An 18218-nucleotide genomic window follows, 5' to 3' on the forward strand; every position below is an offset into this window, starting at 1 on the left:
CTGGTATGTTCATCAGGATATCAGTTTCACAAGACAAGTATTGAGAAGTTTATTCATGGCTCAGGCAGAACTATTAATAGAGACATGTCCCCTCTCTGTACCTCTGCACTTCCTAAATAGTTGTTGCTTTGCTGCAGGGAACAAAGGCAGTATTACCCCTGCAGCAGCACGCTGTCGCTGTGGAGAGCATGATGCAGGCTGAGTAGGGTCTTGTGTGACAAAACTGAGAAAGGAATTGGCTTCTCTTGCATTTAGAGAGAGTTATGAAACCAGTCTATTCTCTACTGTCATAATTCCTTGAAAATATTGTGGGAAGTAGGAGGGGGTCTGTGGTAGTTCCCTTTTTTACTTGGGTTCATCTTCTGCCTCCTCTGACTCGATAACTCATGCACTCTCCAGAATTTTGGTTTGAACGATGGGCAAAGCAGCCCTCTGCTGAAGAGAGAGCAGAACTGGCTCATTTTCTCACTGTCTGTGCTGCCATCTGAATACAACTAGTAGTTCTGTGTGGCTCATACGCAGCTAGGTGCTTATTCAGAAGAGATGAAGCTAGTATTCCAGCTAGGAATTTGTCAGTTTGTTGGCTGAAACATACGAGATGGAAAGGAACCAAAGCATGTGGGGATGTGTGATGAATGTTCAGTAGGATTTGGGTGTGTCCTCAGTGCCTTCATTGTAAGTTCTTCTCAACCTTCTTGTTCACTTTCATGTCTGTTCTTAGAAATGAGAGTCATGTTAAATTGAAGAGTCATCTAAGAATAAAGTATGCTTTATACTTGTTCCTCTGCAGGGCTTGGTCAGCCAGCCTTATCTATTTGTAACTGGCAGAGAAAATATCAGAGGAAGGAATTTAAACTTCATAGGAAGTGTTTAAACCATCTGCAAGGATACTTCAAGTACACTTCCTCATGCTATCACCAAAGGCAATTTATTTATTTTTTTTTAAAAATGGGCATCTTAATGTTCAGTTGTTACAAGACTTAATATTTGTTTCAGCAGTCTCTGGGGTTTTATTATATTTAAAAAGGCCTTAAAACTATCAGGACATTTTTTTACAGGCTAATTTTCCCTTCAGCTTCCTGTCACTCATTTTCCCTTCAAGAAGTCACATAATATAGCTTAGAATGAAATAAATCTTAGAGTGATTTGCTGTATATGAATCATTGGAAAAATTGTGTCCCTTCAGTCCATAAAAGAATTCAAAGTGAAGAGAGACATCCTAGACACAAGTTCATTTTCAGCTAAAGTTGTTACATGTGTAACAAATCTAGATGGTGGTGGGAGAATAAAGGAGGAGTATTAACCTGTAATGAGAGCTTTTTACCTTAACAGAAAAAGTGACAAAAAAGTCTCTTCATGATAAAAAAATACATAAAAGCATGTTTTATACATTTTACTCATATTTTTCCAATGTTTTTAGTACTACACAATGAATGCAGGCTACCTCTTGATGAACTTTATCCTTACCTGTTCCTTTGCATCATTAAGATGCCTTAGAGGAACAAAAGAGTAAATGTGGGTAATGGTGTTTCCATATTAATTTCTATACTAGTGTCTTATTCAGAACCATGAAATATCAAATGAATAGCAGATTTTGTTTTGGATGTTATGTTTCCGAGAAATTTGCAGCTGCGTAGAAGTTGGATTCAGCTTTCAGGTGCACATTTCATACTGAAGATTTCATATCTTACTGCCATTGTGTATGATAAATATAACCCATCTTGAGGCCTTGGCAAGCTGCTGGAAGAGGTTGAATGAACTACAGACTATTTGGTCTAGCAGTCTGTGTTCATCTGAACAGCAAGAATGGAGAGAAGCCTGCCAAGAATTTCTACGGCCAGTCTAGTTACTTTTGTTCAGTGTGCATCAAGATTTACAGTACTGATGGGTTGATGGTTCTGTGAGTAACAAAGTTTGACCTGTCAGTTTGACAGCTTTGTTAAAAAACATCTTTGTGCAGTCTCATAAAGAAGACAGATCTACCTACACAGGTTTCCACAAAGATGCTTGCTTTACACACAGACCAGTGTGTCTAGGACTTCAGTAGTGATAAGATGGTGGGGATGCAAACATGCTCATCAATAGTACTGTGTCATACATGGTTTGTACCTTGGAGTCTGTGATCTAATCTTACATTAGAAAGGATACTTAAAGATACAACTATTCCATGAAGCACAACCCTGATGTATCATCCATCATCCCAGTTCATTTACTGGCTAATGGTCATTGCAGTGAGCTTCTGTAATAAGCAGTTATTGAATAGAAACATGTTCTTTACAGTCGTCATCAGACTAGATTAGTAAGTCTACATTTCAGTCCTTACTGCATTATCCACACTTGCTTTTCCCAGAAGCCCTGGGACAGTACTCTTCCTAGTTCTCAAATGTATTTAGCATAGTTTCTTCTTGTTTCTGTATAGACAAGCCCTTTGGAATTGAAGGTGTTTTGAGTATTTAGTAACAGGCTTTATGGTATTTTCAGTGAGCAAAAGAATTCTACTAAACCATGTTCTAGCAGAAACTAAATGTGAATAAATTATAGCTTGCAATTCTTACCTTTTTTCCTGAGCTTCCCTAAGCCCTTGGCTAGACCCAGGTTTGGATGTTCAGCCATTGGATTCTGATATCACTTGCTGTGTCCTTCTTTTCCCTTTAGTATCTCAAAGCCCCCTGGTTATATCAGCACTCTACCCTCACCAAGTGTTTGGGTAGATATGGTTCTTCCAGAGGATGTGAAATGCTTTAACTTATTTTTAAAATTCCCTTTTGCAATGTTTACTTTGGGAAAACTTTTCATCTTCTGTTTTTTGTGCTTTTTATTGTTTTTGGTTTTTTTTCTGTAACATTTAACAAAGTATAAAATCAACACATGTGCAGTGGTTGTGCATCCCAAACACACATTCTGCAGTGCCAGAGAATTGTGCCTGTGCTTTAACATAGCAGCTAGTAATATTTGTTGTGTTAATTCACTTAAATGGAACTGTTGCAAGTACAGAATCACATTAGAGAGAAATTCCTGGGCAGACATGGGCAAACTGTTGTGTGGTCCTTAAATGGTGTTCATAGGAAGAATTAGAGCATTAGGGATATAGTAGGGTTTGTTTTTGTTTAGTTTTTTTTTTTTTTTTCATTATGTGAGAGAAACTGGCTGGGGTGTGAGTGGATTTTGGAAAGAAAAAGTAATGGGCTTGCTTGAGGTGGAGACAGAAGTGAAATAAACAGCTACAGCAATCAGGATAGGCTGGTGTTGTTCTAGCCTGATGTGAAAGGATGACTAAGTACATGCATTGTGGACTCTTTTAGCATGATATCTCAAGGCTTGTCTCAAGGCACTCTTAGTTCATAGGAAAGAAAGCTTTTTCTCTAAACCAGCTTTCTGTCATAAACATGAATGTCTGATGGGAGTTGAATAAGCTTTGCTGCCTAGGGAAAATCTGAAACTTCAATGCATTTGGTTTTGTAGCTAAAATGCAGTGGCAGTGTACTTGTTCAAATCACCACCAGCTAATGGATGTGAATCCAGTCTCCCTGTTGTTCCAGGAATGTGCTAATGTCTGTCTTCAGTCAGATAGTTCATAAGTCTTATTAACTCACTTACCTGGTTAAGTAAAACCAAGTCTTCAAAACAGAAAACTAGAACTAGGAATTGGATCCTCTGTTTTGTCAAACTAAACCTTCCCAGTAATTGGTTTATCAAAAGGAGTTTTATGTTCAGGGTTTGGAAGGAATTGACTCCAGGGCTAAATATCCCAGAAATTTAGTTACATTTGATAATTCTGGTCATTTATTTTACATAGTACAGTACCCTTCATAATGATTGGGTTTTATAATTTGCAACAGACTTGTATGAACTATGTAAAGTTTGTTATGGCTTTTGGCTACAACAAAAAGAGAGAAATTCCTGCTATTTTAGATTGTTAGGAAATAAATGAGTTTGATAGCTTCTCTCCAGCTGAAGCAGGGAAACCTTTCTAACATGAGGTTGGTTCCTAGCTACAATCAGAAAACAGATGACTCAATCTCTTCTTAAACCTAATAGCTGAATTTCCAAATGAGCTGGTTTTATAGCAAAAAAATCACTGCTTGTAGGACAATAAACTGTTGAGTAAATGTATGGTAAACTGTATTGTAACCTGATCATTGGAGTTCCTTACATTTGCAGCTTCTATCATGCTTTGCTGCATTAGTAGCAGGTACCAAGGATATGATGATTCTTCTTTTGTGTTTACTATGTTATGGTCATGTTCATAGAGATGATATTGTAGAACTCAGACCAGCTTTGTGTTCTCTGTGAATCTCAAGGAATTCTCTATCATAACTAAATGAAAGATTACTAGTGTATTGATTTTATTAAGAATAAATTTAAGGTCAGCTTTTAATCTTTTGCTGAGTCAATGCTTTTCAAGTAAGAGTAAGATTCATCTATTTCCACAACAATGGGAAAGTGTACATATATAGTATGTACCATTTGTGCAGTGATACATACATGTATGTTATAGTCCATACTGTGTATGCCAGAATTCTGATCACTGACTGTACAGTCACTGTTTGAATGGTACACTTTGGAAGTCTGTGAGTTCCAAAATTTTTGGGCTCCTCATCTGCTTGCCTTAAACAGTTTACTGGGTTTCTGGCTTTTCATTAAAGCAGTGCCTTAATTGCTCTTGACTAAGTAACCTTCTTCTCAGGCAATAACATTTGCATGCACTCTGCAGCCATTTGTAAGTGCATATCTGTACACCCAAGAAAATATTCACATGTTTAATATGCAATTAATGAAAGATTCTGCTAGCCTTGTTAAATATCACACAGTGGCCAAAAGTGGTACGAGTCTTGACTGCAAGTTCTGTTCCTTTGAAAAGGTTAGAAGTGTTTGTCTGGAAAAAGAATGTAACTTTCACTTTCTTATTATAAGAGTAGTACAGTTGGAGGTTTTATATCTGGAATGAACAATTTAGAAATTTTTTTTACCTGTCAAATTCCAAATATGTTGACCAATTTCTCTGCAAATACTCTAAGACATTACAAGAGGCCAGAAAATTACTTCTACTGTCAATTATTTATTTTATTTTGATCTAAATTTCTGTGACAATTTACTAACTAAAAATTGATATTTCACAATGTTACTAGTATATAAAAACAAAGATACCAAAAGTAAAAATGGAACAATAGATTCTATTAAAAATCTTGTACAATAAGTGAAATTTAGTTTTCTTGTCAAAGCTATTTTTTGATGTTGTGTGAATTTCTACCTTGTACTGAAAATGGAACAATAGATTCTATTAAAAACCTTATACAATAAGTGAAATTTAGTTTTCTTGTTAAAGCTATTTTTTGATGTTGTGTGAATTTCTACCCTGCATAAGTAGTTTATATATTTAGGAACTGTGCTAAAAATAGAATGATAATATACATTTAAGGGTAATTAAGAAAAATTGCTGAAAACAATATGCCTATTGATAAACATGGAAAAAATCCTTTTGTAATGGAACACACAATAATATGCTACAATGTTATAAAGTCCTACATTTATCATCACAGGGTAGCACCTCAAATGAATGCTGCTATAAAATAAATTACCTGCTCAATTAGGTCTTTCTGAACTCTCTGGAATCAGGCTATGCAGTACTGTGCCCAAGGTACCTGATTTAGAACAGGCTAGGTAATTCCAGTCATGTTGTTATGTTCAGTGCAGCTGTGAAGGTGAGTAAGGTAAAGGCAATTCTACAGAACTTCTGAAAAAACACTGCGTTATTCACCAGGGATATCTTTTACTAGAGAAGCAGCAAAAGGTGACCAAATAAATCACCCACATCAATGCATCCTTTATACTGTCCATATTCATTTAGTTTGGTTGATTATGCATTCAAATCAGTGAAGCTTGTGTTTTTTGGATCCTGTGCACTGCATTGAAAAATTCACCTCTGCATATCTATGTGTTTATGATCTTTAGTTATTCATCATTTACTGAACATGTTGGACATTTTGAAGTTACTCTGTATCTCATTATTTCATCTTTTTTTCTTCAAAATACACTGAAAATTCAGGTTTGCTTTGAAAGCTCAAGTGAAATTATTTTGAATGAAATAACAAAATGCTTATTTAAAAAAAACAATTGGATTTCAGACTGGTTACTGTAATTTATAATTATTCCTCCCTCTTCTTCTTTCTCATCCTTTTTGTCCTCCTTTCCAAGCATCTTCTCCCCCATCCCCGAGTAATACTGGTGCTATGTACAGTATTTTGTTGACAGTAGTATAAACATTCTCAGCCTGTGACTTCATTGCTGAAATAACTCACCTCTTTCATATCAACTCTTACCTAGGAGCCGTACAGCAGACTCATTGATGTAGGTTTTTTTCTGCATGGCAGCCCAGGCCAAGCTGGTTTCATTGCATGATGCAACTTCACCTTTTTTGGTTGTCTATGGGATTAATTATAATCTATTCTTGTATTGCCTGTGCATGCCAATGTGCTTACATAATGATGTATACACTGAATGCAGTCTAGAGCATTAAGTGCATGAAATGGAATTAAAAACAAAGACAAAACCATAACATTAGAAAGTTTGGGCAAAAGTAAATTATGCTTATCACTAACTTTAGTTAAGCTATTATAGAATGAATAGGATATAATATCAGGTCTATGTATTTAAAATTTCCAGCATATTACAATAGTTTATTGACTAGAGGAACAATTTTGTGTGGTCAAGATGTGAGGAGGAAAGGATGTACTGACTACCCTGTTGTGAAGGGCTGAGTGGTGCCAGTAGTATCAGAAAGACAAACCTTTCCCTGCTGTCAACTTAGTAGCAGGTGACAGTGAAAAGAGGTAAGATTGTAAATAATCATTTATTGGAATCCAGAATTTAGGAAGCACTTTAACTCCAACGGGTTTTTGGGTTTTTAAATGATAAATAACCTGCAAAATAATGTAAAATTTATTGATTTACAAAACACATGGTGACATTCCATATGAAGAGTTGCTTGAAATTTCCTTTACAAATGACATTGTGACAATTCTAACCAACCTGTTATTCATATGTTCTTAAATCTATTCAAATGAACCTTCATCAACACGGTATAAGATGTGATTGAATTCTAATCCTATTTTTTCCTGATAGAATGATGAAACAGAAGTCTGGGAAGTCTGGAAGACTTGAAACATTGTATCTAAACACAATTTTACTAGTGCTGTTGATCAGTGCAAATGTTTAGTGAATGCTTGGAAGTTACAATTTGTGCACTCTTTGGTGTCAGAATTAATGCACAGATTTCAAATTAATATTCATCTTGATGACTATGTACTATTGGTTTATAAATTTAACTCTGAGGTCCTATAATATAGAATGTTATGATATTTGAAAAATGGTCATAGAAAACTGGTATATATAAAGTGAAAATGTGCTCTTAGTGTGTACGTTTAGGCAGGTAACTTAATGAAAACATACAATATATTCAATGTAGTACAAAAGGGAAGTAATTTCTACAACTGTTGTCATGCTGATGCTATGCTTCCCTAAGAATGTGTGTTATTCAGGATTACCTAGGATTTAATTTTCTTATATTATTCTTAGAGTCCATATAATGGCGGTTACCTTTTTTCCCCCTTTACAATGAAGAAAAATTCTGTTAGTACTCTAAACCAAGTCAGACATAGGTCTATAAAGTAACATGAAATTATTTCTGCTCTCAGTACACATGAGATTATTATACCAGTCCTTTTGACTTTCCAGTAGCTCAGTGTGTAAGTTCAGGTACACACCCATTCTCTCATGCACAGCCGCCAGGATACAAAGGTGATGGATGTTACAACCATTTTGAAGGGTGTTAGGAAAAAAAGGCCACTATATATTAATTTTTAACTCTACTATAATCCTCTTCTTATATTGATGTAAAGTACTTTTATATCAGGATTCGAATAATTGATTTGGCAACTGCTACAGCTGTAGGCAGTTTCTTATTCCATTTGGTGATGGAGATAAAGTTACTGCTATAAAAGAAAGGCATACTGTCATCAATCTGCCTAAAAGCAGCCTTGCCTTTCCCATTTAAAAATCCACTGGGTGAGACTGTCACTCAGGCTTCAGGCTAATTTTTTCTGCAAAGTTAAAGTATTTTCTTAATTTCTTCTTTGTCTAAACTTCTATTATTATGTGAAGTAAATGTGGTTGTTCAGTGAGTCTTTCATAGAGTCAGCATTTTGCCTTAACAATATGGTGATTGTACTTAAGCCAGTGGTGGTAAATAATCAGGTCTCACAGCTGCAACAGCTGTGACACAAGCTTTTCTAAGGCAAATTTACTAGGTTGCAGTTATGTAGATGTGGAAATTAAACCACAGCAGTGGAGTTTATAGGTAGAGGAACTGTGTAATGTTCACTCATTAAAGGTACATGCAATTAAGACTCTTCAGGGGTCTGTTAAAAAAAAAAAAAAGGAAACTGGTGGAAGGGATTGTCATAACTGTTAATGTATGCTAGGAGTGAATGTGGCCCTTGATTGTGCCCAGAGCTGGTTCAAGGCAGAGGAGTTTAAACAGCTCAACTGTGATGCTCAGGGTATAATCAAAGATTGTAAATGGTTATTCTTGGTAGTTGAAAGGTTTTTTACTTCAAGTCACCTGTTCAGTATTGCTAGTAAAGTGTAACAAGTACACAGATACAGCCTTCCTGGTGGCAGGTTGCAAGGATATACTACACATCTCAGAGTTTGGAAGGGGAGCAGCTGAGCTGCATGACCTGAGGTACCCTAAATGGACCTTAGGTGTTAATTGAGCAAGGTGCCTTAAAGAACCTTTATACTGATGGGGTAGGTAAGGCTAAGAGGTCCTCAAGAGGAACAAGAGGGAGGTTCTGAAATTATGAAAATGTATTTGGAACTAAAATATCTTCTAATTTTGTGTAGATTTTTGGAAGGAATATACATGATTCATGCTATGCCTTCATTTGACATAGGAAATAAATATCCTGCCTGGTGTAACTGTGTATTAGAACTGCTTTAGAATTACTACTAACACAATGTGCCTAGGTTTTCTAGGGTTGCTAATAGGTTTGGATCATGCTATTAGATAGCCTGACCAAGGAAGCTGATCCAGTAATGTAATGTCAATTTTCTACTACTTTGCTATATTTCTGACTTCCATTGCTCATTTACATTATTCACTGTTGTTAAAGCCAAATAAGATACCTTAGGCTGAAGTTTATTTCTACTCAGTAAAACTAGAGAGTAGCCACATAGTTTTCATCACAATATCATAGGAGGGAATTCTAGAAATGACAGATGAATGAACTGTATTTTACACTCCAATTTATCTGGTCATTTTCAGTTAGAATGTTTGAAATAAGACTAAATTTAATAGGACGACCTTACTTTTTTTTAAGTTACAGTATGTAAGCTAGCAAGAAATGTATGGAAAGTACATTCAAAATAATTTGTAGGAATCAGTTATGAATATCAAACAGAAAATTAGAGCTGTGTTCTCTGCTAATATACAAAAGGAAAAATATTAATTTCTAATCAAAGAGGATAGATGGAGAACATTCTAATTTTTTTCATTGTGTGTATTTTTTCAAATAATTCAGTCAGATGAAGGAGAATTTTAAAAGTTTGATGACAGTATCAAGAGAATAATCTAAGGCACTGAGATGGAGGAGTAGTTGGAGCTGGAAATGCATGATGATGGTGGGCTGTTGGAGTTTTAAGAGATGGCAGCTGCAAACAAATAGAGCAAGGAATCTCAGGAATAGAGCAAGGAATCTCAGGAATTCATTCTTGCTGCAAGGTAAGAGTAGCTATAGATATATTCAAACTGACACTTATCTAAGAGTTCAGTGGTTTGTAGGCCCTCTCATAAAAAAGGAGGAAATTTTAGGAATATCTGATATATAGATTATTCTATTGATTCGTGCAAATGCAAGGACTGTAAGTGGTCCATATAAGCCAGGCTGAAAAGTATTTACTGTTTTAAAAACTCTGAATTTTAAAATTAAATTCTAAATCTCTCCAAAGAATCTACTCCAGTGTTTGTGTGTTATAAATGAAAAGGTTTTATGCTGCTGATACACTTCTCACTAACTTTATTAATTTCCATTTCTTAGTTCAATGTCAACATGGAAAGAGGAGTAATATTCATATGACTTGCTAGCATTTTCATGTCACCAATTTTTTTTTCTTTTCTGGGGTAAGCAGCTACAACTTACTGCTTCCAGATAGACTTTGATAAAAATAATTAGGTAACAATGTGACAAGAAGTGATAGAATGATATCATTATGAAGACAAGATTGTCAGCTTTAGTAAATGAGATAGGATTTGGTTGAACTGCATTTCATAATGCAATCAGTATATGAGATAAAAGTGAAGTGGCTTATTAAAATTTGTCCAAAAAAAGTAAAGTTAGTTGAAACTGTATACTCATATTTTTCTCTTTGGGATGTTAGTAGTCTCACACAAAATCCTTTTTATTAAAATGAAATCCTTTTTATTTAATTAAAAATGTGGTCCCAGTCATTGTTGTGCTGTCCTTTTCCTAGAATTGATTTGTCATCAGGGAGATTGTTTTGTCAAGGTAATGTCATGCTATTTTTAGTTGCCAGTGTTCTTAGCTCATGATGAACAATTAAGGACTGTAATGCAAAATAAAACAATAAGCTCTTTGTACTTATCTATGAGGTTCTCAGCAAATGTTTTCAAATGAAGTTATTTTAGGATGAAAATCTTACTGGTGTATTTTGCAGGAAAGCACCTGCTCTGTATTTATATGCTACTGAAAGAAGTCAGAAGTTATGGAGAAGGATTTTAGGCCATTCACTTCAGCCTGTTATAACACTGAGATCCTGGATGTTTTGCTGTTCTTAGGGACATTCCTTTGACTTCTGTTTAAAAAATTAGAAAAGACACCTGATGCAGAGAGTAGTGAATAGACATGCATCCTGAGGAAATTATGTTGTTTTCAGAGTGAGCAATTTTAACGCATTTTTTCTGTATATCCCAATAATTCAATATAAAATTATAAGCAAAAGTCTTTTGTTATTGTACATAATTTTGTGTTTGGGCTGAGGAAATTAGTTCAGCCCAATGTGATTTTGCTTGAGTGCTGTAGAACATTGGCTTATAATTTACTGGGAGTCTGTGAAGAAGCATGATATGCTTCAAATTAATGGAAAACTTGAGAGAGAGAGATTGAAACTGACAGCATTATGCTAAATTTTACAAAATTTTATTAGATAATTTAGGTAAAATAATTATTGTCAATGTTACTTGACTGTCACTTGGTGTGTTGCCAATTGCAATTAACTCTGTAAATTTGGTAACATTAGATGGGCATCAGGAATGCAGACCTTTGTTCTGCAGCTGTACCAACTAAATTTGCCTCCTAATTTTGTATGTGAATGTGATAGAAGTTAAAATTAGGAACTTCTTTTTCTTTCACACTGGAAATCCATATCTGTCTTAATTTCTAAAAGGATTTAATTTTGCGTTAAAAACTGCCAAGTCACAGCATTTAAATGTATGTTTAAATTTTAAATAAATTTCAGTCAAAGGAGAAAATAAGAACAGCATAAACTCTTAAGCCCCATTCTTTATCACATGATGCAGAGAAGGGAAAGGATAAAAAGAAAAAAAATCTCTGATTCTGAGAAAAATGTTTACTAAAAGACATAGTTGTGCTAATTTAATACTTATTGATCTGGTTTTGCTGTTTTTTAACTTCTGATATCAGAATTTTTTTGGAAGGAGAATAGGGAAACCTGTTCATTTTGCCCCAAATTAGTCTGAGAGCTTGCCAAGGTTCCCTCCCAAGGTATTAGGGAGATTGCATAGAAGGACTTAGTTGTAGAAAGCATTTGCAGAACAGATGAGTCATGATGCATTTGTTTAATTAGGTTAGAAATAGAAGGGTGATATTCTAATGCCAGCTTGTGATCTATCAGGCTTTCAAGAATAGTAGAAAATGTTGTAATAGAAATTAGAAAAGGGAAGTAAGGACAGACGTTTAAAGTCTTCTTTGGTGGGTTTTTTTGTTGTTTGTTTGTTTGTTTGTTTGTTTTTGGGGGGGGGTTGGGGTTTTTTTTCTTTTTTTTTCTTCTTTTTCTGAAAAGCGGAGTACTTGCAAGTTATAAAGTATAGGTTTAACACAGTGCAAGAAATCTTAGAAGATAGCTTTATTTCACATTATTCGGCAGTTTTATTTTAATCAGATTTATATTTTACTTATTTAAAAATTGACCAAAGAGGATTCTGATTATTGATGTAGTTCAAAGACAGCTCAGTGTGTATGAGCCTAAGGTCATCAAAGTATTTTCAGAAGGAATGTGAGAGGTGCATATCAAAGTGAAGAAGGGAGGCCACTCCATGTGTAGACTGCAGAAATGGAGATGGAAACAAAGATAGTAAAACAGAGTAATCCAAAATAAATTCTTCACATGCTGAAGTTGAGGGGATTTTGTGAGTGGAAAGACAAATATGGTTTAATTCATTAAGCAAAGGAGAGTCAGAATTGAGAATTAAAAGAAAAGTACTTGGCAAAGTACTCAGGGATTTGACAGTGAAACACCTGGAGAGCAGAAAGTTCACTCACTCTCTCTGTGTATAGGAGAAACAGCTAAGAATTTAGATGTAGGAGGTTGAGTGTTCAAAGAGGATTTAAATGTAAATAATATAAGAAGACACAAGAAATAATTACATCATCCTCAGTTATCAGGCCATAACTGTCTACAAAATTCTGTGAGAAAGGGATTGCTCCTCCCTCAATCACTAGCTCCAGAAAAATATCTCTAAGCAGTGATGCCACGATCACACTGAGTTTTATGGACCCAGGTCTTAGGGCTGTGGCAGCAGATTACGTGGCACTTCTCCTACAGGCCAAGTGAGTCTTCACTTTGCCTTCGCCAGTGCCTTGTCCTGGTGATCCAGCTGGCTGTCCTTCCTCCTTGGGAAGGAAACCAACTTAACTCTGCCTGCACTTCCAGCAGCACTAACTGAAAGTGTGGCAGCAAAAGCTCCCCAGTGGTGCACCACGTCATATCAAGGGAGAGTGAGGTAATTTAGAGGATACACGTGGCCAAAAGCTTTATTGGTGCTATGACTCAAAGAAGGGCTTTCTAAACTGAGATGCATTTAGCAAGCATCTTAAGTTTAGGAGAGGAATACAGATACTGTAAGAAAATAATGTTTTTCTTACTGTGGAATTCACAGGGTTAATAAGTGAGGAAGCCACTTGAAGAGAGAAAAAGTATGTTATGCTCTCTGTCCCTTTTAAGATTTTTGACATCTTTGATTCTAATTTAGTCTTGATGATTTGTTTTAATTATGATATTTGTTCCCCGAGGTATATATTTGATAGGCATCTGTGTTGTTTTGCTATTTGTTCGTGCCTGTTTCAGTAAAGAAGGTTTTAACTGCTTATTCCCTTCTGGGCTGTGTGACTAAACCATAAAGGAGTAAACTCTTCTCCCTTGAATGAAAGTTGCTTTTACTAAATGATACATGTGGCTTTTCTATAGTTTTACTTTAGTACTACATCACTGAAACAGAGTTTAAAAGCCTAACCATAAGCATCTTAATTTTCTTTTTTGCTGTACTGTTCAAAATATGCATTAAAGGAGTATAAACAGACAATCCTATATCAAATTTGTGCCAATTTTTTTTTTACTCTATACTTCATAAAATTTGGTTTGCTCTAGAAGCAAATTTGAGGGAATTCAATATTAAAGAGGAGCTTCCAGTAAAACAAAAGAATTTTGAAAAACCTCACCACTTTAAGCAGTTTCATATAGAAAGAAAATTTACATGCCCAAATTGATAGACATTAATTGCATTGAAACACAATTGGAAAGTGCAGTAAGTGAAATGTCTTCAAATGATGTAATTAACTTCTAAATATTGAGTGGTTTCTCTTATTTATTTATTTCTGTTATTTATGTTTTAGCAGCATCAGCTGGTATTTCTGTACATAGCTATAATTTCATTTTAAAATTTACTCTCCTCAATGGACATTCCTCCTTTACTCTCCTCAATGGGCATTGGAAAGTGCACATTTTACTGGTTTTTCATATAATGTACTGTTGTGCAGTCTAAAAACTGTCCTGAATGCAGGAAATAAAAACTTCCTGATTTTTCATATGGTCACTACTTTAAATTTTATATTTTATTTTATTGATATTTTAAAAATATAAAAATATAAAAAATATTTTATCTTATTTCTGTAATGAATTTGCCTTTTCCTCCACCATTCAGAAAGCAGATTTGTGAAACTTACAATTGTAAATTAGGAAAATTCTCTGACTTTGTAAAATTTTCGATATCTTCCTAAAGTTCTGAAGTTGTAGCACCTGTAGTAAGATATTAACATTAATACTTTCTTGAAGTTACAGTAGAAGTAATTTCTTCTGTGGAGGCTTATGAAATTTTATATACTTATCTTCAAAACACTTGACAAAATGCGACTAGATTAATATGTCTTCAAATTAACATTTTCCCTTAAAAAAATATACATAGGTAAGAATTGGCATCTATCTTAGTCTTTGCATGCCTTGTCCTTAAAAGGAAGAGAAAAAAAAAGGTAAAAAAACATTAGGAGCAGACTGACACGATGTGCCAAAAATACAAGAGTCCACTTCCTTACCTAGGAAGAACTGTAAATTGCATACTATATTGTTATTTTAAGTGCTGAATTGGGTGTACAAAAGCTTTCCCATTATTGTGGGGAACATTTAATGTAAAATTGTCCAGACAGCTGTCACTGTGATTGCAAAGCTAGTTGAAAGTCTGAGTGTGGAACTCCTTCTCCTTATTGTGTGTGGTCATAGTGGCAGTGACTGCACTGGGACAGAGGTTGTTAGTTCATACTAAGGCTTTGATCTGAAGTTTGCAATGGGCTTTACAGCTCCTATCAAGAGGTGAAATGATACAGTAAAACCCACTCAAGTTATTTTCAACTCTGTTGCAATTTCAAAAATCCTGGAAATATATGAAGGCTTCTGTGGGAACTTTCATATTAATATACTCACAGAAACAATTTCAGAAAACATTAAAAAGCATCTTTTGCTCTCTCCCACTCATTTTATGACTATTCAAGGAATAATTCCAGTAGAAACATTTTGATGCATTAGAATCATTTTAAGTCAACCAGAAATAAACAAGAATAATAAATACATGATGTAAACTGGTGACAAAAATAGTTCCTTAAACAGCAGTAGTCTTTTGATTTGAAATGACAGGTGGTACGTCATATGGTAAAAGTGTCATGCACAGTGTTGGCTTCAGTGTTGATTGCAGCAAAGTTTTAAGGATGCTGGGAACACCTTGTCAAAGTTTTGCCCCATATATGTAAAATTAAGTGGAGTTATTTTGTTACCACTCTTGTTCATTGAAGTAGTTTATGCCTATTATAACTGTACATCTGGGCTTAATAACTACTAGTTTTGTTGTAAAAATTGTACAGATAATCAGACATTCTCTTTCAAAGTACTTATAAATATTAGGGAATCATAGAATCATTTATTTTAGAAATGACCTTTAAGTTCTCCTCTAAACCATGTCTCTAAGTGCCACAACTATGCATCTTTTAAATACCTCCAAGGATAGTGACTCAACCACTTCCCTAGGCAGCCTCTTTCAATGCGTGGCAATGTTTCAGTGAAAAATTGTTCCCTAACATCTAATCTAACCTTCCCCTGGCCCAACCTGAGGCCATTTCCTCTTGTTCTGTCACTTATATTTGGGAGAAGAGGTCAACCCACACCTTGCTACAGCCTGCCCCTAGGGAGTGGTAGAGAGTGATAAGGTCCTTGCTGAGCCTGCTTTTATCCAGGCTGAACAGCCCCAGCCCCCCTGTGCTCCAGAGCCTTCCCCTTCCTCTGGACCTTGGCCTCCTTGGCCGCTTTGGCACAGGCTAGCTCATGCTAAGCTGGCTGCTGATCAGCAGCTTCAGGTCCTTTTCCAGTGAGCACTTCACAGCTGCTCTTCTCCAAGCCTGTAGCACTGCATGGGGTTGTTGTGACCCAAGTGGCCTTGTTGAACCTCATACAATTGGCCTCAGCCCATGGAACCAGCCTGTTCAGATCCCTCTGCAGAGCCTTCCTACCCTCTAGCAGGTCAACACTCCTGCTCAACTTGGTGTCATCTGTGAGCTTACTGAGGACTCACTCAATTCCTTTGACCAGATTGAACAAGATATTTGCTCCTCTCCTTGGGCTCAGCCATCCAGCTTGTCTTTTACCCATCTAGTCCAAACTATAAACAGCCAGTTTCGCCAGTAGAGAGACTGTGGGATGCTATGGGAAATGGTGTAGAAAGCTTGACTAAAGTCTAGATAACCTCCACAGCCTTTTCCTCATCCACCAAGCAAGTCATCTTGTCATAAAAGGAGATCAGATTGGTCGAGCAGCACTGCCTTTGATAAAGCCAAACATGCTGGACCTGATCCTGTGGTGTCCTACATGTGCTCTGTGCTGGCTCAAGATGTTGTGCCCCATTACCTTTCCCAGCACCAAGGTCAGGATGACAGGCTTGTAGTTGCATAATTCCTCTTTCTCATCCTTCTTTTAAGTGGGTGTCATATTTCCTAGCTTCCTGTGAGACCTCTCCAGTTAACCAGATCTGCTGATACATGATGGAAAGTAGCTTGGTGAGCACTTCTGCCACTTCCCTCAGTATCTTTGGGTGGATTCCATGCAGGCCTCTCAGTTTGTGTCTAAATGGTGTAGTATTTTACTGACCATTTCCCCTTGGATTATGGGCCTTCATTCTGTTCCCCACCTGTCTTCCAGCTCAAGGCACTGGATACCCAGAGAACAACTGCTCTTACTATTAAAGACTGCAAAGCAGGTATTAAGTACCCCAGACTTCTCCTCATTCTTTGTCATTGTGTTCCCCCCATCCAATAAAATATGGAGATTCTACTTAGCCCACCTTCTGTTGCTAATACATTTCTAGAAACATTTTTTATTGCCTTTTATACCAGTAACCAGATTTGATTCTAGTTGGACTTTGGCCCTTCTAGTTTTCTCCTTGCATAACCTCACAACATTCTTGAAGCCCTCCTGAGTTGCCTGGCCCTTCTTCCAAAGATGATGCACTTTTATTCCTGAATTCCAGCCAAAGTTCTCTATTCAGCCAGGCTGATGGTCTTCCCTGCCAGCTCATCTTCTGACACACAGGGATGGCCTGCTTCAGTGCGTTTATAATTTCCATCTTGAATCGTGTCCAGCCTTCCTGGACTCCTTTGCCCTTCAGGACTGCATCCCAAGGGTCTTTCTCAACCAGCATCATAAACAGGCCAAAGCCTGCCCTCTGGGAGTCCTGCTGGTCCCCCTCATTATTTCTTCAGAATTCAAAATCTATTATTTTGTGATTGCTGTGCCCAAGACAGCCTCCTGTTGTCACATCAGTCACCAGTACTTCTCTGTTCAGAAAAACATCTCTAATGGGGTTCCTTCCCTAGCTGGCTCCTTTACCAGATGTGCATGTCAGTTGTTGGAGTATTGATCCTGCCATTGTTTTAGGGGGAGACACCCATTGCATCATTACTGTAATTTTTATCTAGCTATATGAAATCTTTCCTCTCATTGCTAGGGTGCTATTTCATTTATTTTATCATAGTTTCTCCTGTCTTTTTGCGGTATAAATGTATGAAACCATGCTTAGATGGAAGGGGAATAAAAACATTCTAATACTCCGTCATCTTTTTCAGAAGTGAAACCTTTGCTGCCCTTATGGGGTGAAATCCCACAGGATATGCCATGTAATTTTAATATAAACCAGGGAGTTTCATTAGTATTATTCCTGGTCCTGGAGATCCTAGTGCACTGCTAAGAAATACATACAGCACTTCTGGTTTTGGGAAACTTGGTGTAAAGATGAGTTCCAAACTGGCTTCCTTTCTGCAGCAGGCTGAATAATGCAATGATTAACATTGGTGGCCATATTTTTCTGCCAGCTCAGATGTCAGCTGCTGGTGAGAAGAAAAATAAAAAATCCAAAGTGAAAGTTTAATTTAGTATGTTTAAAATCTTTTGTAATCCATCTGTGAAAAAAACTAATAATTTCTTCAGTGTCATGCCCTTCTGACAAAATCATCATTTGCAATAAAAATAAAGGATGCTGTGTTTGTCTTTGAAATGAACATTGAAAGAGCGAGATGCTTTCTAAAATGAAGGAAGTTTAAAGGATATGACTAGCAGAAACAGCAGTCTTGGTATTAGGTGAACAAAAGTCA

General features: G+C 36.2%; 1 protein-coding gene across 42 annotated transcripts in view; it reads left to right on the forward strand.

The window, feature by feature from the left end:
• The window catches only part of KCNMA1 (potassium calcium-activated channel subfamily M alpha 1), a 421949-nt gene that overhangs the window by 224550 nt on the left and 179181 nt on the right, over window positions 1–18218 (forward strand). For 13 of the 42 annotated variants that reach the window (XM_039727452.1, XM_039727454.1, XM_039727456.1 and 10 more), the window contains exon 4: window positions 6325–6348. The exons of the other annotated variants lie outside the window; for them this stretch is intronic. In XM_039727452.1, the coding sequence (XP_039583386.1) occupies window positions 6325–6348 (24 nt within the window). The remainder of the gene's footprint in view (window positions 1–6324; window positions 6349–18218) is intronic. 42 annotated transcript variants of the gene reach the window in all.

This window comes from Passer montanus, unplaced genomic scaffold, assembly GCF_014805655.1.
Source record: "Passer montanus isolate IOZ18808 unplaced genomic scaffold, ASM1480565v1 scaffold61, whole genome shotgun sequence".
In the NCBI taxonomy this organism is placed as follows: Eukaryota; Metazoa; Chordata; class Aves; order Passeriformes; family Passeridae; genus Passer; species Passer montanus.